Genomic DNA, 21,472 nt, shown 5'->3' with positions numbered 1-21,472 from the left:
ACTGCCCTCTCGCGGTGAACTAATAGAATGCAATATGCTAAGTGTGAAGCGTACTCCTTTCAGTACCGCTTGCTACGCTTCAAAATACTCTGCAATGTGGATAGATTGTTGCTAGGCTACGAGGAGTGTTGCATTCAAACTGAAACGTAGGAATTTCTGAAATCTTGGGAACAGAGATGCCCTCTGTATCTTTTGAATGCAATTCAGGTGAGCTGGACCAGAGGCTGGGCCGCTAATTGTATAACCCCCGGCCTACATGATGGAAAGTCTTTGGAGAACGACTGTGCCCACGATTTCCCAACACCAGCTCTTATGTAAAACGGTGTACAGTCATCAAAATAAAATAAAACAAAAGACACCCCATTTGAAGATGTATAATTGTTTATTACAGAACGTCAATATAAAAACAAAAACCTGTGCGTGCACTCTAGCCACAGCCAAATTAGTTTGTTGAATGATGGTAAATGGCTAATATTCAATATTCTTCCATGCTAACGTTAAACTGCACAAAAATCTCCGAAAGACAACATAAATACAACTTAGGTGTCTATTTTCATTTTGTTTGCACACTTTAACACAACCTTTACACATGATTTTGAGCCCCCCCCCCAGTCATTTCTTTAATCAGAAAAGGGGAGGGGGACTTTCATTACTTGCAACATCTTCAGAGCATCTTCCTTGATGATTAAAATACTCATTTCCATTCTTCTGTCCAGCTCATCCATGGCAGTGGAAAGACTGTCATACATAGCCTGGAGACCGAAAAGAATGACTAAGTCAACCGACACAGACATGCTGAAACGTCGCTGGTGGTCGTACCTGCGCTTTCTTGGTCTCAGTGCTGCAAACATCTTTCAAGCCTTGGATCTCAACTTTCAGATGCTGGATGTCCCTGGAAATCACGAAGATTTCGTCTTCCTTTTCTCCACGTTTTTGAAGCATTTGGTTACACTGTCTGGATTATAGGTATAACAAAAACACACAATGCTGTGACGTCCAAATTAAAAGGTCGAAGCTCGAACATCAACTTCACATCCTGATTAATTTGGATCAAAACAGGGGAGATGAGGTCATATGCTCCTCTCCTAATGTAATCAAATGGGCAAATTATTTTCTGTAGACCAAAAACATTTTGTTTTGACATCTAAGATGGGCAAGAAACAAATTTTCCGCTTTATCATCAAGTAGACAACAGACCCGAGAGCAATAATTCTACAGAACACCCACCACCTATTAGGTGATCGATCAAATTCAAAAAAGACATTTTAAGAACAATTTCTGTTTTGTCTTAAATGTAGTTTGCTTTTTAATCCATAGACAACACTTTGGTTACACCTCTGACAAGTATCAATGCAGACTTCAGCAGCAAAAGCAAGCCTTGTTTGGAATAATTGCGTACCCCAACACACTGTCGACGTGTTGCTTCTTAATCTCCTTGTTCTTTTGCCTGCGGATTTTGTCTTTGGCCTCCCTGTCCAGCTTCATGTCGAAAGCTCGCTTCATCTGCTCCTCCTCTTTGCACAGGTTCTTAAGCTCCTTCTGCTTTTTCTCATACTGAGAAATGAGCTGCTGATTCTGCATCATGTGGACAGAAAACAATCTTTTCAAACGAGGTAAGCTCCGAGTACGATGCATCATCATTTGAAAAGGCAAAAGATAATCAGTCTGTTTTCATCAAGGAATACACAAATCAGAGAATAATTTCAAATGAGAGAATTTGGACAATTTTAAGTTTAGCAATGGCGTTGAGTTTACAATTACTTGATGATTGAAATACCTTGACCAAAAATATTGTATTTTTTTAACAAAAAAAACAAAACCCCTTCCCATCAAACTAGTATAGCAACAACGAGTTTTAAGTTGCTTGTGTTCATACCTCATCATGCTCCTGCTTGCAGCCATTCATGTTGAATTCCAGGTCTTGCAGAAAATCGTACATTTTCTGGATCTTCATATCAGTGTGGTTCATTCTCTGGACCATGTTCTGCAGCTCCACTAAGTCCTCATCAGCTTGTCCCTAACATTAACACCATTAATGATTTTCATGCATGCTGTAAATATAAAATCGTTCTCACGCTCATTTCAACTCGATTGACTGCTCCTCTTCACTCACGATTGAACTTTTGATGTCGTTGACATTTCCCCTCATCCTCTCCATTTGGATCTGCAGCTCCTCTGGGGACTCAACAATTCCAGACTTGAGTTTGGTTATTTCTTCCTTTCTTCCGTTGATATCCATCTTCACCTGGGCCTAAAACAAAAATCATCTCTGATGTAAATATTTTCAGGTTAGTACCAGACTACCCCCCCCCCTCCCCCTCATACCAGTTTCTGCGTTTTCTCCGTGATTCTAGATTTCCACTCTGTAGACATTTGGCTTTTCGCCTTCTGAAAGAAGATCAGCCGGTTACTTTGACCTTCACTGCACACTAAATGTTACTATGAACGCAGGCCTGTGAGCACTTACCCCTTCGTTGCATAAATTCGCCGTGGCGGCCTGCAGCTCAGAGATGGCGGCGTCCAGCTTAGCGGCCTCAGCTTGTTGCTCTGGTGGGATGGTCCTGAACGAGTGTAAAAAGTCAAAACATCGTCAGAGAAGAGGGCCGATTTCGATATCATTTGAATTCAAAAATGGTTTTAGTCTAGCATAAGAATGTTGAAAATTTGAGGCCACATTCAAATGTGTTACTCTTACTTAAAATAATCATGGGGTGAAGAATCGGTGTAGTTGAAAATTGTGACCAGCCGCGTTTAATTCATGACTTACGTCAGCATCTCAATTTTTTTCTCTGCTTGCTGGATTCCTCTGGTATACGTCTGTTGCATGTTCAAGTCCGTCCTCTGACAAAAGACATAGTAACAGTTAGACACTGCGAGCACAGACTGAAGAAAAATATTGGTTAAATCTTCATTTAACAAAATACAGCAAAAATAAAATTCTACAACTATGTGACACATGGAACTCAAAAGTTGGAGGTTCTATTAAAAAAAAAATTTAACGGCACTTTTCCTTCCTACCGCAAACAAATATCTGTCCCACATTTCAGTTATCAGCCTCCTTGGCTACAAATAAATCATCTTAAAACAATCAGCCTATCACTATTCTGTAATATACTGTCATGTACAATTATGCTTACCTGTGAATTGTTTCATTTGACATTTGAGTTTAAAATGAATAAAGTCCTTTGGGACCATAATTTTGGTGCACCTGCTCTTTAAACGATAGATGTAAGGCAATTATAAATATTTCTTGGGGCCAAATAGCATCCTTTGCTAACGGTAAATGTACACACATGCACTGAGAATGGACAGTTCGAAAAAGATCACATACGATCTTGAATTGCTTGTCAGACATCTCGTTGATCTGCTGCTTCCTGAATTGCACAAAGTTCATGATGGCGCTCAATATCATAAGTGTTCTCTGTTTCTCTGAAAAAGTTGAAGAAAATGATGATCTGGTTACATTTCGGAAATGCAATGATCGGCGAATAAAATGAATTAAAAGAAATACTTACTTGGTGCTAGAAGGTCGTTCACTGAGAAGTCGTACACAAAACACATCGACAGAAACTGTCGCCTAAAAAAAATAAAAATAAAGTTTGTTTCAGTCAGTCATCAGAGAAAGTATAGCTCCACTGTATAATGTCATCTAGCAAAAGAGTCGTATCACCAATGCTGCCTTTCGTGGTCGCATACCGTATGACCACAATGTGTCAAACTGGGCATAAGATACTGTATGTATTTAGTACCGCATCGTACGTAATTTTGCTAAATGAGAGGCGCAAACTATTAGAAATACATCTCAGTTTGATGCAAACTAATTGTGCTACAAACGGTTAGTTTGCTGTCAGAAGGGAAACTCACATGCGTTCGTACACACTGATGACAGCGGATGCGCCCTCATGACATTCGGGATGAATGTTTTCTACAAGTGGAACCTGTTGGAAAATAGACAAAAAACTGACAATTTAACCCCCCAAAAAAGCGCACCGAGCAATTTATGTGTTTGTTTATATGTATTAGCAGGTTTTCATTTTATTTGAGCGTCTCACTCATTTAGGATGTCCTCGTCAGTCCACTCGGTAACAAAAACATCAACAAGCAGGATTTGGACAAAATAACTCCGTTCATTCGGCAGCTGATTTGCTGTAAAACATTACTTACCATGGAGTGACATTCAGGTCTGAAACGAAAGAGCTGGTACAACACTCTCATGTAAAGTAATTGAACTGCTTCTGGCTGGAAAGAAATTGAGAGAGAAAAAAAGTTATTTGGTAAAGAATGTTATTTTGGCTGGGAATCTGTTATTTTGCCGTGAGCCATGCACTGTGCGTGCTTCCAGTCCCCCCCTTCTGTCTCTTTTCACAATTCCTCCTAGGTTTTATCGCCATGTTTTCAGTTTGCTTTTCCACCGAAGTTGTCAGTCATTAGTAGCCAAAACCTAACTATAACCCTGAAATGTGTTAGTGGGGCACACGTTGCGTCTTTTCAAATTAACGCAGAGCGAATCCAACTCAATCACGGCTGCATTAACAGCCAAATGTGGCAAATATAGCGTCAATTCTTCAATTAACACGTTAAACAAAACTCCACCCCTGAAAGAAATTGTAAACCTAATGAAATAAATAAAATACATAAATAATGAGTGTTCAGATCGGTAGTTCTCGCGCGATTCAGGGTAAGTGGCGAGTTGCCGGTCACGGCAAAATAACCACTACAAAAACAGTACAGCACACAGTTATTATTATTATTATTTGTTTTTACAAAAGTTACTTAGCACACCGTCCCAGGCTCTCAGGCCATTTTGTGTAGCGTTTCGCAGACATGTCGTCCTTTATTATAGTGACTTAAACTCAAATTTGACTTGAGACGCACTATTCGATGACCTGTTTCGTTTGAAAGTGACCAATTCACATGCCATGTTTATTCGAAATGTCCAAAAGCCACAATATGTCGTGCGGTGGTAATCTAACGGACGCCGTTATTGAGTTCATGTTCAAGTCTGAAGAGTTACGAGTTCAAGCAGAGCTGGAGTTTGTTACCTTCGGAGATGGAGCAAGGTCGCTTTTGGTGAACTGTTTTGCCTCTTCGCATGTTAGGACATCTGTTCTGTAAAAGTTTACTATCACATCCACAGAGTAGACGGGAACTAAGTTTTCAGACATTGTTGTTTAGTTGGGTGAAAACGACAGTCAGTTAACAACAACAATAATAAACCGCCCACATAAATGGCGCCGAAAATTTCTATTTCTTCTTCGTCTTAATTTTATAGTGCTCCTTCTTCTTCTTCCGCCGGCACCATCGCTGCTTATTTTTCTTTTCTCCGCCTAGCGTGTCGGATGACACAGCGTTTCTACATTTACACAACATGATTATTTTGCTTGATTGATGCTGAATTAGTTACTGTTTATTCAGTCATTTATTGTTGTACAAGTTATTTTCTGTGGAATACATTATGTGCATTTTGAATGTATGAAAACTATTTAACATAAATACTGAATCATAATCATACGTCGACGACGTCGCCGCCATGTTGAATGTGGCAAAGTGGCGCTGTTGGCCAAAATGCCTCATTCAGTTGCTGCTTGGAGATGGAATAAATGTTTCGGAACACGAGGCCAATGCACAGTATATTCATTGAACATGCTGCATCGATGTTAGCAAAAGAGCGCAAATTTTTAGCGGTACTGTCTCGGAGACAGTGTCTCCGAACGTCTTCTGCCCTCACTGGCGTTACTTATTGACCTTTTGCACGTGACGTCATAGCCCTCATGGGAACGCCCCCTCCGGGACGCTGGACGGCAAAAGAGCCACTTGTCTGTATTGTAACCATTGAATCTCATACAGTGTAAAGTCCTTTATCTAATCGATTATCTTATAAAAATGGTCATATCTTGCTTTGCGGTCGGTGGTACAGACAGACAAAGGAGTAAATCAAATGTTGCTTTTTATCACATACTTATTAATGAAGACGAACAACATCGATTGATAGCAGCAATCAACAGAAAGGAGCCCACAAAGTATTCACGGATTTGCAGCGATCATTTTTTGCGAGGTTAGTAGATAAATGTTCAAACATTTTACCTGTAAACTACACTCTAACAAAGATTGTAACAGCTGCACAAACACACAACTTAATTTTAAAATGCACCTTCTTCAAAATTATAAAGTGCATTTGACTGTTTAATAATGGGGAATTTCGTCTTTTGGAGTCTTTCACTTTGGATCCGGAGTCATATTCATGAAATTACCGCATAGCTTGCCACGACGATAGTCATTTGTTCCATGCTAGTAAACATAGTAACAGAACATCTTCACAGCATTTCAATATAGAACGGACTGTGTAAAAATAAGTCAGTTAGCATGATACACAAGTTTTACCTTAGCATTCTAAGGTATATTGTCCCCCGGTGTGAGCGTAGCATCTCGTCCCAGAGACTCAGCCAGCGACAAGCTTTTGAATCAGCCCTGGTGTAAGGAGAAGGGACGGCATTGACGACATAATGATATAGGTCGTGCCGCTGTGAATTCCGGCAAAGTCGGCGATTTGATTAACTTGGTAAAAACAGCTGGCACAAGAAGGTAAAGGGCTGTTTTCAAACTAGCGATCTCCAACTTAAGTAAATTTCGCGCTCTAATAGTCCCGACTAAATGTGCAACTTGGACCGACAGGCGACCTTCGGTTGAAGTAATAGATTCCATGGCTCTATGGGCAATAGTAACTTTTAATTTGTAAAATAACAGTCGCTAAGTCGCTCCGTGTCACGTCCACTTCCATTCAACAATCATTTTCTTCCGTCATAGGGCAAACCCGATCCGCTGAACTCATGGATGATCTTAATTCATGGCGCATTTAAGCAAGGTTTATCTTACGTGTAGATACGTCATTATAATATAACAAAATAAACTGCACACACAAAGGCTTGGATTCAAAACCTGGACCTCAGAACTGTAAGGCGTGTTAACCACTCCTCTTTTCAAGAAACACAAATTATGTTAAGCTATTAAATGATAAATGTGTGGAAGCTGACGAGAAAGATAAAAATGTAACAACAGTGTGAGCAAATAGGATCTTCCTCTTTTGTTCCCCTTTGAGGTTAGAAGGCGGAGCTTGTCAAAGTCTTGGTTAGGGTCGTTCTTTAACTCTTTTTGAGGTTCTTTTGTGTGTGTGGTCATGACTCACTTTTCTGCCGCCGTTCTGAATTTTTAGCGACAGGTTAGGCACACTCAAGTCAAGATGACCATCATCCGCCTCCTCTGGATTCTGCTTGTGATTCACAGTGTTTATGGTGAGTTGCACTTTGTCTTAATGTAATGTTCTTGTTTTCCATCATGTTATTTGTAGAGCTGGATGTTGTCAAGTTAAACAACTATTTTGGCTAAGTTGTCAAAAGGGCAACAGAGAAAGAAAAGACGAGAAAAAACTTAACATGTCACACGTTCCTTTGAAAAGACGCTTTCCGTCCATCTTCTTGACTTGTCCTTTCCGTGTCCAAGTGTGTGGCGACATTCAGTTCCTGGAGAGGCAGGAGGGTGATTCTGTGGACCTTCCCTGCGCCATCAAGCCCACGGGCCGCCCTCCTTTGGGCTTCTACCTGAAGCGCACGTGGCTGCACGCCGGCCAAGTGCTCTTCAAATACACCAACACCGAGGCGCACGTGAACGCCGCCGACAAAGGACGCCTGGCGGTCAGCGGCGACCCGAGCGGCCACTCCCTTTCCGTCACCTTCTCCGATCTGAGAGCCAACGACACGGACCGCTACTTTTGCGAGTTTGTGATACCCAACCCGTCTTCTGAGGACGAACATGTGCCGGGAGATACAGAATTCTTTCTTCTGGTTAATCCCGGTGAGTGATTGTTTGTTTACCCGGGTGTCGAAATGTTGTCCACTTGGGGCCTCACATACAATGAGGGGGGGGGAATGAGTCACTAAAAAAGAAAGTTATAGTCTCCCAATTTTGTGGTTGCTTATTTATTTTGGTAATACGCAGAATAGCAATCAAAAATGAATAAACTTACATTAGAAGTGCACGTTTCAGAAACAATATTCCTTATTTAGTACTGTCAGGTCATAATGACATTTTGAACAAAAAATGAGAAAAAGCAATTTTTTTTTAAATTCATTTTTAATTGCAAGCACTTAGTGTGGTCTACCGTCAGTCTCCAGACCTATGCCCACTTGTCACGCGGACGGACGCCATTCGCATCATTAGCTACAGTATGCATAATCGGTGCGGGGAGCTTCTTATCAAATGTAATTTCAGTTCAACGCCTCAGAATGCAATTGTACATTTATCAGAAAAAATGTTCACACTTTTTAAATAATGGTCTTCGTTTGGCCAAAAATATTTCTTGCTAGCCCAAAATGTCGGCCAAATCTGCGAAACAACTCATTCAGTTTTACAGCTGAATTGAAATTTGTAGTAAATATAATATAAACAGTCATTGGGTCAAGGTTTTATGTTTTCTAAAGGAAAAAAAAAACCCTGAAAAAATGACTTCGGCCATTATTTTAGGAAAGTGATGAAATGACGATCCAACAATCGAGCAAATGTTTGTTATACAGGTTCATCTAATCAATAAAAAAAATAAAAATTATTTACTGTAAGTAAATAAATTCAAACATGATACTCATATAGAGAACCAATACACCGAGGGAAATTATTTCATGATCTTATAAACATTTCACCGATGTTGTAATTTATTCAAATGCAACTGTATAAATGACCATTCGTTGGTTAAATGCGGTTGAATTTGTTTGTACAGTTGCATGGCAGGCTGGATCAAATGCCCTAAAATGGCCTACAGGCTGCAGGTTCCAATCTGAGAGGCATAAGTATTATCCGCTTATCTACATTGTAGCCCTAGACAAAAAAAAAACAAAAAAAACCCACCAGACAGACTGGTGTCATTTTTTCAAAAAAATGACACCCACATCATTTGAATATGTGACTTTGGTCTGTATTAAGAAAAGGGCACCTTTTATCAGTGCTTGCCATGGCAACCTAAGTGTTCTAAAATGGCCGCTGTCACCATTTCACAGTAAGGCAACGATCAAATCAGCACTATCACCTCAATCGTAAAATAATATGAAACGTTGAGTGTTCGCTACCAAGAGTATTTTTAGTAAAATAATAATGACGAACCTCTAGTTTCCGACATGAATCTCGTGTGATTTAATATCCAACTGCCACATCTTAAAAATCATTATGAACAATACAGACGATGTTCTAAAGTCCCTTAAGTGAGAATAAAACTGTTTTGTAAATTTGATACACCATAGAACGGTACTGTGCGCCGTCATTTCCTGAGAATAACACGTAGCGTAGTTGAATATTCTAAGTATGCCGAAAATTGCCCTTTCAGAAGCCTATTGTTCTTTCCTCTCATGTGTTTTACACTCCCCAATTTTAAGATTTTCTCCACATAGTCATTTGATTGATAGATAGGGATTTCTTGTTTTTGTGTTAAGAGAATTTCTCTTCTCTTGCTAACAATTTTGGCTGTAAACACTCGAGCTGTCTCTTCAATAGGGCAGCGCTAGCAATAACTTTTATAATAATAAATAATTTTAACTGTCCAAAAATCAATTTTAGTTAAATTATTTTATACTGTCTTGCCTTTGTCTGTGTGTGCCTTTATTTGGAGCACTGTTCATGTTGTACCCAATTTGGCCACTTAGGGGCAGTGTGGTTCCACGCAGTTTAATACACTGTTAAGTTGTAGCCACGTTAGAGAGTAGAAGGAAAAAGTCACGATCAAATTATTCCAATAAAAGTTGTTTTTTTGCAGTGTGCCGCGAGTAGCGCGCTAATTAGCATTAGCGAGTCAGACTGGAGTAGATCATTACAATTCCTTGTACATCTATAGATTGAAGCAAAAATCATTGTCAGTCAAATCATTTTGAATAAGGAAAAACTCACGTGCTACTATTTTAATGAAAATTACACACAACAAAAACATTTTTGCGCAAATTGCAAACGCCCCATTTACTACTATCATTGACATCCGGTGGTCCCACTGAGTCTAAAGTTTGTACCCCCCTCCCCGGTGACTCAGTGGACATAGGACGTATTGATGTGTGTGCGGGGGGCTCGGCCGTCGTCCCCTGCCTCCCCCCTCACGGCGAGGACCTTCCGGTGGAAGGGGTGAGCTTGACGCGGAAAAGGGGCCGAGCTCCCGCGGAGCTGCTGTACCACACCAAGCGGCACCTCGGCGACGGGCCCAAATCCGCCGCCACCTCATCACGATTCCAGCTGTGGTCGGCCCCTGGCCTCGGGGGCTTCACGTACAACCTCACCCTGCGACATCTGCGGCCCGAAGACAGCGGCCTGTACAGCTGCCAGCTCCTCCTGCGCGGCCGCCCCGATACTAGCGCCTCGCTACACATGAGACAAGCGGTCTTTGTGTCCGTGGAAGGTAGGTGACAGCGCGGCGGGACCTGATTTTCACGCCGGTGATACATTAACAACTTCTAACAACCCCCCTACTCGTTACGATCAAAATAACACTTCTGCATACACTGGAACCTCCAGCGTCTATCAAAATCCACTTAAGGATGGTGCCAGGGGCGTAGCCACCAGGCTTGGGGAGTAACGGAGTACATGTACCGCCGTTACGTAATCAGATTGCAAAAATGTTTTAAGTGTATTCCATTACAGTTACAGGAAAAAACATGTAATCAGATTACAGGTACATTTATAAAAAATTGGGATTACTTTGAGGGATTACAATTGCTACGATGAGAGAGTGCGAAAGAGGGCAAGAGAGACAGAGCGAGAGAGAGAGGGCGTGCACGCCCGCGCGAGTGGGAGGTGGGAACGAACGAACGAACGAACGAACGAACGAACGAACGAACGAACGTACGAACAAACTGACTCATCGTGTCCTCCACACGCGGGCAGTTTGAAAAAGCTTCACGGACGGGAGGAGGAAATGGCGACCGGTATTCACTGGAACTCACTCGGAGCGAAATTTTGAGCTGAGAGTCCAGCGGCATGCTACGTTGCTGGAGCTTCTTGCTAGCTAGCCCGCTAGCCTACAACCATAATGTGATCTGATAATCTATCTATCCATCTATTGGACTTTACGACGCCCGTACCTCGCCTCGTCCGTAGCACCTTCTTTTTTCGGTAATTTCCCACCGTAATCACGGCATTTTAAAGTTATTTAAAGTTGTGTTGTTGTTACCTCCAGCAGCGGACGTCCATTAGCCGGTCGGCCCGCCATCAGGCGCGTCACATGTGCGGAAACACGAAATATTTGGTTCCGGCGTCTTCCGGGTCACGCAAAAATCATTTTTTTTTTCATTTACCGTACAAATTATTTTGACGTAAATATCGACTTTAACGGGAAAATCTGACTTAAGTCGAAATTCTGGTTACAGAACGGAACGCCGCCGTAACTTCATCTATGATCTGCGACTGCCGCGCCCCGAAACGTTTTCATTGAAATGTAATTCCCGCCCCCATCAAACAGAACATTTTAATTCGGCGGTATCTTGACATTCATTGGAGGCTCCACTGTCCTGTCGTTCCATTCCTGCACCTGTTGTTGATTTGGACCTTCCATCTGTTAAGATGTCACTCATCCCCTAACACTAATCACTGGGCAACAGCTGGAAGTTCATCATCTGTATTTGAGCCTCAAAGTAGGAAGGAAGTGGCTCAGCGGCTTTTGCAATTCCACTGAACTCTTCATACTCAAACCACCTTTTTTTTTTCTTGTTGTGCAATTATTTCACGTGCAACTCTTTTGTTTTCTTCCCAGGAGGTCCATGCGGCTGCTCCAACTACCCGACTCTTCTGTACGCGCTGTCCTCGGCCGTGTTGGTCCTCATCGTGCTCCTTGCTTTATTGCTCGTCTATCATGTGAGTCGTTGTTAGCTTTCTGTTTGTGACTTACGGATTTTCACTCGAAATTCGTTTTTTATTAAGGTACTGAGGTATGTTAATATTACAAGTGCCGTATGTATTTGGTTACTTCCCGCCGCTGATGTGGGGCAAACAAGAAGTGGTCACACCTGCTTATTGTGAGGGCGTCGCCGGTTCTGCTTCCTCCACTAACCGCAGCAGTTTCACAAGTGTGTTGTTTCCTAACAAGGAACTTCTACTATGCCGGGGCGAGAACTCAGATTTTTTCTTTTTCTCTTTGGGGCACAGGAAATGAATTGTTTACGCACCTCACTGATTTGGTTTTCAGAAACGAGCACGCAGCCGCGCCGCCTCACACCGTCCGGCGCCCATCTACGAGGAAATGGCCGGCGTGAAGACCCTCAGCGCAAAGCTGGACGACGTCGAGGTGTCCGAGTATCGGAACTGCAAAGTGAAGAAAAATTGCCCGGAAAACCATTACGAAACTCCCATTAGGTCAGCTTTTTAAGTATGACGAGCTCCATGGTGATATATCACTTCCATTTTTAGAAATACACGTCTCACAACAATTTAGGGATACAGTCGTGCTTTGACATACAAGTCACCTGACTTATGAGTCGAGCAGCACTTTGGCAAATATTGAACAATCGCAAAAGAGGCTACAAGCTGGTTAATGTGAGTGACATTTGAAGTTTACTGTCAAAATGACCATAAAACAAAGAGAATTACAGGTTGTGTATTACAAGCAAGCAAACAAGTGCCAAAAGGTCCCACAAGCATAATTGCTAACAAACAATGCAAATCTCCATTGACATGGGTTAGAATTGATAGTTGCGGTTTTTAATAGTTTTTGAAGACAAATGGTGTAACAACACACGTATAGATACTATGAAAATACTCACAGGCATATATATATATATATATATATATATATACTTTATCTTTTGTGAAATTTTACTAATAAATAATAACAATAATAAAATGACTAATGTTAGCATCTTAGTCTAGAAGTATTTTTTTTGGTTTACTTCTTTTTTTTTGTATTTTTAAAATGTTCTTTTTTATTGAATATTTTTTCCCTGTTTTTCTGAGTAATTGTTTTCTTTTCTTTTCTTTTTTTAAACATTCCCCCTTTTTTCTGAATAATGTTTTTCTAAAAATAATTATTTTTCTGTTTTTCTGAATATTTTTCTCTGTTCTTCTGAATATTCTTTTATCTGTGTTTAGATTTTTACTCAGTCACTTACTTTGGTAATAGAATAAATACTATTCTTTGTTTGTGTCTGCTTGACAGCAGTATTATACTGCCTCCCTGTGGCCAAGGCGGGCACAACAGAAAGGAGCAACACAAATTAGCGGCAGTATTAAATGGTGACGCAAAAATGGTTGAATTCTTTACATTCTATTGAATCATTCTATTACGCAATAGTTTTTTTTTTGTGTCAGCGGGATTGCTAAAACAGATCAATGGCATTTCCATTCATTTCAGTGGTAAGAATGATTTGAGTTACAAGGCACCACTGTATTGGACTTTTTGGTGAAATTTCAGAATCAACCAAATTCACTATAACTTTTACATGGTAACTTAATTTGACCTTTTTTAAACTTGTCGATTCAACACTTGGATGCTGTGATCAATTTTTATTTAGACATTTAGTTTAGTTTTGTTAGTGTGTCTTGTATATGTGTGATCATGTACCGCTCCTTGGTTGTCAATATTAATAGTTTTTAAAATGTGCTCATAAATAAACTTGACTGTGAAATAATCAGCTTAATTCTTATTCATTTGACATTCATCGCACTTTAAATCACTCTTACTTCCAATCAAGTGGAATTTGGGCGCACGTCTGGTCACTTTAGTATTATTGTACCACTTTAGAGCTTATTAAGGGCGAGGCATTTATTTGCACAAATGCATACCATATGGAACAGCCACTGGAAGACTAATTGTCATTAAAGACATCTCCACATAACGCAATATGGAGAACATCGACAACACACTTATTCACTGGAGTTTTTAAGGGCCTACTTTTGCAGGTGCTGCCTTTTTGGTTAGCAACACATAGTTGGAATGAGCTCTGTTACTACGAACAATTGTATCAACTGAGATAATACATTGATGAGCGTTTTGGAATATGGCATTTATTATTGGACACTTTGAGAAAATTAATCCACTTGGGGGTATCCCCTTGTACAGTGGTCCTTAAACCTTTTACCACCTAAGAATACTTTGCTCCATCAGCACCGACATGAACTCATTCACTGCCATTAACGGCTATAAACGTCAAAAATTCATCGGAACTATTTCAATTTGTTTACATTTTTTTCTCCACTTTTATTAACTAGAGTATGAAAACCTAGACGTTTTTTTTATTGTACATTTAGAACAGATATGACATTGGTGATTAATCGTGAGTTAGCTATTGAAGTCAAGTGATTAATTAATATTAATCACCTGACGCGATTAAAAAAAAGAAAAAAGTATGAAAAATTAGTGGCATCAGGCGAATTTGTAATTGTAATTAATCGCATGACTTCAGTAGTTAACTCATGATTAATCACAAATGTTATATCTGTTTTGAATGTACAATAAAAATGTCTAGGTTTTCATACACTGGTTGACAAAAGTGGGAACAAATTTTAAACTAATAGAAATAGTTCAAATGAATTTTTGATGTCTATAGCCGTCATTGGCAGTTAGAGTTAAATATATATTATTGTACATTAAAGCTATATAAAAATTGGACTTGGTTTAAACACGAACATTTCTCAAAAGCAACACCAATTTTAAAGTTAAATACAACTGAACTGTACTATAGGCAGCAGTGATTATTTCATGTACCACTTAGATGGAAACGGCATCATTAGTGATACTCGTACAGTGGACGACCTCTTAACAGGGGTTAGAAGAAGAAAAAAAAGAGGACCAGACACGATATAACAGCCAAGAAAATGTAATTTTTATTAATATCATCCGAAAGAAGATCCATGTATTTTTTTTTTCCTGGTGCATGTCTTAACAATCACATTATATGAGGAGAAAAAGGAACAACATTTAAAAAGCCACAACTTTGTAGTTCAGTTACAGACATTTTCCCATTATTTGTGTGTCAAAGTAAAAAGAAAAAAGAACCCCCCCCCCTTGAATGACAAACAAAAATCAAATCATGGGCTTCTTCTCAGGCCCACCCACAGTGCTTTAAGCAGGACAAGCGCTCATTGGTTAAGAAGGGTTCCACAGCATGGTGATGTCATAAGGGTCTGCTAACACGAGACAACAACATGAGCACATTTAGTCAAAGAAGAAGCCGACATGAAACCCTGAACCCTCCCACTTTTGTGCATAGATCATGATCCTTTTGCTTGAAAAGCGTCGCGCGGAAACACGGAGAGATGATTGAGAACATCCTGCACTCACAAACCAACAAAAAACAAACAGACGCCTTTCCATTGATCCTTGTTTTCAAATGTAAAGCAATCTCTACTTAAGATTTCACATGTAAAGCACTTTTTAATTCTCAATATTCAAAGTTGATTCTCAGTCTTATTTGGTAAATATGTCACTTGCTACACATACAAACGAGTTGTTGTCATGGTTGAGAGTCCCCCCCCCCCCTCCCCTCCCTAAAAAGCGTCAGTGCTTGCTCGGGAGAAGAAGAAGAAAAAAAATCATCAAAAGAAATGACGCAGGAGTTGGGATGTTGGAATTCTGGCCTTCCTGAGACAAAATTCATGAATGTTTGGACAACACGTGTGCAAGAAAACGAGCGAGGGCCGAACTTGAAATATGACGACAACACTGATCGATCCCAGAGTTCTGAAAGTAGCGTACGTTACATTTATCCTCATTTTGCAAGGTTTCCGTGTCGAGGATTTTCTTATGAAAACACAACATTCCTGTCGTAGTAATTCCTATTTTCTTTGAAGGTGACACAAATGAAATGCTTGTAAATGACCGGAACACCAACGATAGGCACCTCTGAAATGAACTCGCCTCCCTTTTCTCCTTGATGCTACACTCGTCCTTCTACGCCTAGCTATGGCCTTGCCTCTTTGTCTTGTTTTTTTTTTTTTGTTTTTTTATATATTTTTTTTATTTACTTTTTTTATTTTTACCTTATTGAAACAAAACGGTGCAATACTCAATGATAACCCCGCATCGGGATAACTCCACAATAAAAGTCACTATAAGGTAGATCGACTTTTTTTCTTTTTTTTTTGTACAGATAGAATGAAAACAAATGAATTCCTTGAGTAAACACGTACACGTGAATTGTCGTCGTCGCCCCCCTCCCGTACTTTTTTGACTCCGATTAGCTGAGTGAGGGGCACAAGACACTCAGTGCAACATTAGAAGAGAACCAGACGACAAAAACAAAACAAAAACAGTTTCTGGCACACATTCAAACATCCGTCGCACACAAACGTAGATGACGCTTGGTTTATTTTATTTTTTTCTCTCTTCAAAAGATTGCTAACTTAATGCATTTCATTGTCATCGTCTCCATGTTAGCTGTCAGACGAGAGAGAGAGAGAGAGAGAGAGAGAGAGAGAGAGAGAGAGAGAGAGAGAGAGAGAGAGAGAGAGAGAGAGAGAGAGAGAGAGAGAGAGAGAGAGAGAGAGAGAGAGAGAGAGAGAGAGAGAGAGAGACCTTTACTGACTTCACATTACACTATTGGCGCTCCATTACCAAGAGTATTTGGGCCAGTCTCAAAGAGAAAAAAAAAAGAAAAGATCATCCAAACTATGGTAGTTTAAATTTGTAAATGGTAAAACTAAATAAACAGAATTTCTCATGTGCGGCCACTAACGAGTTGTTTTGACACCCGGCAGGTGAATGACCGGTTGGAATAGAAGGCGGTCGTTCAACAACAACTTGATTCTTTGGATTCAAGGGAAAGGATTCAAAACCCTTGCAGACAACGCAAAAAGAGTAAGCATGAGAAGTGATGTCACCTTGCAAGGATAATGGCCGACTTTGTAAATAAAACAGCTGTCATTTTCTAATAAGTAAACTGTATTAAGGGGGGGAAAAAATCTTTAAAATGATAGCTTATCAAAAAGTTGCGAGATGAAATTGTAAACATATCTATACAAAAATAAAAGTCAGACAGCAAGTCGTGTCTTTTGGAGAAAAAAATAAGAATTCAGAATTAAGTCTTGTGTTTTCTTGCAATCTTGTGAATAAAATGATATAAAGTAACATTTCATTTGTCAATCTTATAAAAATGTTAGATTTTTTCCTACAATAAACTCACAATTTTACACTGCGATATTCAATTGTATCTGAGAATAAAGTCATGGGCTTATAAGGATAAAGTTTCAAAGTAAAAAGAAATTAACTGACAATAGTGCATGGATAATAAATGTGGTTTTTCTGTGGGGGGAAAAGTGCTCATTGTTGGTTTATATCTTGATTCTCAAAAAAAACTTTTTAAAAAAACAAAACACATTTTTAAACCAATTTCTCCTCTCACATAAAAAAAAGAGTTTATTTTTACGGCATGACCCAAATACTCCTTCGTCCTCCGTAGTTCAAGTATTCAAGTTCAATATTTTTTTGTAATTTTTTTTGATATGTCATTTTTTTTTTAAATTAGCAAATGCTCTAACAATGAGTGCGGGCTCATGAACAAATGTACACACCCGCTTTGACGTATACTGCATCGTGTGGCTGAAAAGCAGAATGCGCTGAATGCGTGATCAAGTATCTGTTTTACAACCAAATTGCTTCCTTCGCATATCTTGCGTGCACGTGCGTGTGTGGGGAAATACATATTGCTCATCTTCATTTCAACCTTGCAGACACAAATGAAACATTTGAGAGGCTAACCATCCGAGGTGTCAATATACATGTACAAATATATGTGCATATGTACACATATATGTACAGGTATATATACATGAATATAAGCAGTACTGTGTATATATATACATATATATATATATATATATATACACACAAATGCACATGATCTATATATGTCTGGAGTATGTACTGCTATGGAGAAGAGAGCTGTAGCGAGGAGAACCTCTCGATGCTGGTGCAGCATGGGAAAGCCCCTTGTGACTTTCTGGGCATGGTACTGGTGGACTATTGGGTCTGTCTGAGCTTCTTGGATCAAGGCAGTTTTACAGAAACAGGCAATAGTGATTTTTGCTCGTGTGCTGCAGGACACATTGTCCTGAAAGGTAGCCTTTGTCCCCCCTTTTTCCTTCTTGATTTAAGACTTTGTACCTCTCGCCGACTCCGATACAGTGGAAATGTAAAGTTCGTCATCGGGCCCGCTTTGAGCAGGACGTCAACACAAAATAAAAATAAAAAAAACAGATAAATACAGCGTCCACAAGAAAACAAAACAACTCAAATCCAATGAAACAAAAAAGGCACCCCAGTCGCGTGTCTGCTTGTTCGTGGTGTTAGCAGAACGCGACGACCGGAGACATTTCAGCTAGAAGTGCAGAGCTTTAACATATCATAGATCTTTTTTTTTTTTTTCATTTACATTTTTTTTTCATCCTTTTTTTTTTTATTAAGATTTTTATGTCAAACTTCATAAAAATGATGTTAAAATGTGATTTGTAAGTTGTTTTTTTTTGGTTTAAAAAAAATATGTACCCGGGATTACCCATCATTAACTGTGCACTGTAGCAAAACTGGAACCCTCCCGCTACGCTACGTTAGCGTCGGGTTTGTCCCATAAACAAACAAACAAACAAACAAACAAAAGAAAATCAGTCATTTCAGGGTGTGATGCTGCTGCCCCCGCTGCCCCCCTGCCTCCCCCATAAAAATATTCCTTTCAAAAAGGAACACAAGTGCTCTGTTCAGCAAATTGAAGTTGGCACAGTACATTGGCATCTTTTCAATGCATGAGGTGTGTGTACATGGGAACAAAGGACAGGCGTGGAGAGAGAGAGAGAGAGAGAGAGAGAGAGAGAGAGAGAGAGAGAGAGAGAGAGAGAGAGAGAGAGAGAGAGAGAGAGAGAGAGAGAGAGAGAGAGAGAGAGAGAGAGAGAGAGAGAGAGAGAGAGAGAGAGAGAGAGAGAGAGAGAGAGAGAGAGAGAGAGAGAGAGAGAGAGAGAGAGAGAAAAAAAGAGAGCTGCATGGTGGTACTCGGTGTCCCACCCCCCCTACCCTGAGATCAAGTCTGGACATGAGCCTTTTGATAAAGTCTTCCCACTCCACTTTAGTGACAGTGTCGAGAGAAAATGGCAGCCGTAGTGAAGTTCACAGTAGGGGCGGGAGCAGTGCTGGAGTGAGGTCATGCTTATAAAAGGGCCCCGGCTTCTCGTCTTTTGCATAGAAACAGATACAAGGGGCCCTCGTTGCCTCGTGGAGGGGTTGGGGGACTACTGGATGTGGCTGGTTTTTCGAGGGGGGCAGGGGGTTAGCGTAGCAGCTAGGCAATGGGGCAACCTGTGGGCAGGCGGAGCAGCTTGGACCAAAAAGAATGAAAAACACCCCCAGACCTGGAAGTACTACAGAATACTGTTCAACACAAAGCATGATCAGCTCCAAAAAAAGCAATAGACAATCAATAGTATTGATCCTTGTTTTGCATTCATTACACAGGATGAGCACACAGAGGCACCTCTGAGCGAAAAGTGTTTCTGCATATGAACAGTGAGAGGCTCCTTCAGGCAGCCACGACGTATGAACGGTTGCGGACACAAACGACGACGAGACACGATCCAGAAATATGACTAGTAGATCTTCCAGCTAAAGTGATCTTTGCGTTTGAACAACTGAGAAGGAGAAGGAGCAAGGGTCGGTCTGGTTATTGCCAGACGGAGCCCGGGAAGGAAGTGCTGCTGTCGGACACCCGGGGGGGCGGGCGGGACGGTGGGCGGCGGACCACAGCAGAGAGGCACTCGGTGGACGCGGACCACCTCCCACGATACTCAACCCCCCCCCGCGCCCCGGTGACCATCCACGCTCGGTCTTGGACATTTTGGAGTAACAGTGATATTCACGTTGGAATTGTTTTCGTGCCAGTCGCGTTTTCCCGCCGTCAGAGTTTTTGTCTTGTTTTGATTCCTTTTTTCTTTATTAAGTCGAAGCCACGAGCTCCTCATAAGTGCTATGATAAGAAGCCTTCCCGTGTTTGTTCACGAGGAACACTCGAAGGTCTACTGCATTGAGGAGAACCCATACATCCCCCCCTCCTTTAAGGAAAAAAAATATATTTGGTATTGTGCCAGACACACAGAGGCGTCCAATTGGATCCAGTCTCTTGTTGGCTGTGGGTGCGGCACGCAGACAGGAAGTGTGCACTGAAGTCCAACCTGCTTCTTTTTGCACAGATTTTCCAATGGCGCTCAGGAGGGAATAAAAAAAAAAACGAAATAAAAACAAAACAAAACCGTTTTTCAAGTTCCAAAAACTGACCACCTCCAACGGGACGGACAGAGAGTTCTACGGTGTATATTGCACAATGTAAACCGTCACGTTCAAAAGGGTTAAAGCCGCGTCCTCTTTCCCTTTCCCGGCGTTGACACTTCCAGAAACGCTGTAGAAGATTCCACAAAGCACCAGTGAGTGAACTGGAGGTGACCGCCAGGATCTCGTCAGTGATTGGGCGCCGCCGCAGTTGCTCAAAGCTTATATATTCGGGGACGGACATCAGAAAATTGAATCGGCTGTCAGCGTCGAAGAAGTGAAGAATCCGAAGAGAGTTGGTCACCGGTTGCGTTGGCTCAAATGGTCAAAAAACTGTGCAAGGTTCCGTCTGCTTCTTTAGTTCAACAAAAAAAAAGGCGGCTTGGAAAGGACCCGGTGAGCACTTAAGGCTAATTAGTGCTGAGAAACAAAGAGTAACGAGTAAAGGTCATCCATACACATCATTGGCCACGGGCATGCTGGGAATGGTCGTTTGAGATTCTTTTTTTTGTCTGGGGTGATTCTTCTTGGAGGGGAAAGGTAGATGGCAGCTTTGATTGCTTCTCCTAAAAAAAACAAAAAAACTCAAAAAGGTTTCTTTATGTTGTGTTTGAGTTAGTTTTTAGGTTGCAAAAGAAAAGGAATAGAAAGTAACATGAAAGAAACAGAAGGCTTGGTGAGCCTTCGGTTTCCCAATTCACAGTTGCAGAAAGTTGTAAAATGGTGTTGATTATCGCCACATGATTTGCTTGGGTTTCGCTCCTGTTGCTAGCTAGAACATCCATGTATTGTACCGTGGCAGCCTTCTACATGGACTCCCCACTCAGCAGGTCTCCAGGCAGCAGGGTATTAATGGTGGTGGGGCTCCCGATCACGCGTGCGTCCTCCCCGCTCGGAGGTCCCCACAGGCTGGAGTATTGGGGCACCCCCCCCCAAAGCAGGTCGCCTCCGCTGGCCTTGCCTCCACCACTGCTCCACTGGCCGATGGAGTGGGACGTCGCTGCCCCGCCCATTCGATTCTGATTGGTTCCCGGGTTAGCCTGCCAGCTGGTGGTGTTGTTTGAGGCCAGCGACTGGCCTTGTGCAAAGAAGCGGTTCACCTCCTCCTCGCCAGCGAACTCTGCCAGGATGGTGGTGTTGCCGAGCACACACCTGACATAAAACACAACACGGGTCAGTCAAAAGACATGGAGACGAACAAGCATTCGCACATGT

At 41.1% G+C, this 21,472-nt stretch overlaps 3 protein-coding genes across 5 annotated transcripts in view; 1 reads left to right on the top strand and 2 right to left on the bottom strand.

The window, feature by feature from the left end:
• Positions 1-394: 394 nt before the first annotated feature.
• Positions 395-5,262, bottom strand: nuf2 (UF2 component of NDC80 kinetochore complex). Its single transcript, XM_086082300.1, has 13 exons — positions 5,043-5,262; positions 4,165-4,239; positions 3,865-3,938; positions 3,516-3,577; positions 3,332-3,429; positions 2,768-2,841; positions 2,468-2,561; positions 2,326-2,388; positions 2,114-2,251; positions 1,877-2,017; positions 1,400-1,575; positions 820-955; positions 395-752 (listed from the first exon to the last, which is right to left on the bottom strand). Exons 1-13 carry the CDS (start codon positions 5,163-5,165, stop codon positions 621-623), a joined length of 1,386 nt encoding a protein of 461 aa, XP_085938426.1. The 5' UTR covers positions 5,166-5,262; the 3' UTR covers positions 395-620.
• On the top strand, positions 1,052-13,641 carry cd7al (cd7 antigen-like). Of its 3 annotated transcripts, XM_086082302.1 has the most exons (8): positions 1,052-1,069; positions 1,525-1,613; positions 2,171-2,288; positions 7,211-7,289; positions 7,498-7,848; positions 10,061-10,420; positions 11,771-11,871; positions 12,203-13,641. In XM_086082302.1, exons 4-8 carry the CDS (start codon positions 7,238-7,240, stop codon positions 12,380-12,382), a joined length of 1,044 nt encoding a protein of 347 aa, XP_085938428.1. In that variant the 5' UTR covers positions 1,052-1,069; positions 1,525-1,613; positions 2,171-2,288; positions 7,211-7,237; the 3' UTR covers positions 12,383-13,641. The 3 variants fall into 3 exon arrangements, with proteins under 3 accessions (XP_085938428.1, XP_085938427.1, XP_085938429.1); XM_086082301.1 differs by lacking the exon at positions 1,052-1,069 and having other exon boundaries at positions 1,077-1,613; XM_086082303.1 differs by lacking the exons at positions 1,052-1,069; positions 1,525-1,613; positions 2,171-2,288 and adding an exon at positions 4,911-6,055.
• A 1,171-nt stretch (positions 13,642-14,812) lies between these two features.
• tnrc6c2 (trinucleotide repeat containing adaptor 6C2) overlaps positions 14,813-21,472 on the bottom strand; it is a 42,130-nt gene continuing 35,470 nt past the window's right edge. The window contains exon 22 of the mRNA XM_086082452.1: positions 14,813-21,409. Coding sequence (XP_085938578.1) covers positions 21,064-21,409 — 346 coding nt within the window. The 3' untranslated portion in view covers positions 14,813-21,063. The remainder of the gene's footprint in view (positions 21,410-21,472) is intronic.

Source organism: Leptonotus elevatus, chromosome 8 (genome assembly GCF_054856555.1).
Source record: "Leptonotus elevatus isolate MCC_2025b chromosome 8, RoL_Lele_1.0, whole genome shotgun sequence".
Taxonomy (NCBI): domain Eukaryota; kingdom Metazoa; phylum Chordata; class Actinopteri; order Syngnathiformes; family Syngnathidae; genus Leptonotus; species Leptonotus elevatus.
This window is presented reverse-complemented; position numbering and strand designations above follow the sequence as displayed.

What these genes read in the sequence shown, in the direction of transcription:
- nuf2 (XM_086082300.1), bottom strand. Translation starts at nt 5,165, where the DNA reads ATGTCTGAAAACTTAGTTCCCGTCTACTCTGTGGATGTGATAGTAAAC. An exon ending in ACGACATCAAAAGTTCAATC is followed by an intron (nt 2,018 to 2,113) that starts GTGAGTGAAGAG and finishes TGTTAATGTTAG; the next exon opens with GGACAAGCTGATGAGGACTT. An exon ending in CTGAGACCAAGAAAGCGCAG is followed by an intron (nt 753 to 819) that starts GTACGACCACCA and finishes TTCGGTCTCCAG; the next exon opens with GCTATGTATGACAGTCTTTC.
- cd7al (XM_086082302.1), top strand. Translation starts at nt 7,238, where the DNA reads ATGACCATCATCCGCCTCCTCTGGATTCTGCTTGTGATTCACAGTGTT. An exon ending in CTTTCTTCTGGTTAATCCCG is followed by an intron (nt 7,849 to 10,060) that starts GTGAGTGATTGT and finishes CCGGTGACTCAG; the next exon opens with TGGACATAGGACGTATTGAT. An exon ending in CTTTATTGCTCGTCTATCAT is followed by an intron (nt 11,872 to 12,202) that starts GTGAGTCGTTGT and finishes TTTGGTTTTCAG; the next exon opens with AAACGAGCACGCAGCCGCGC.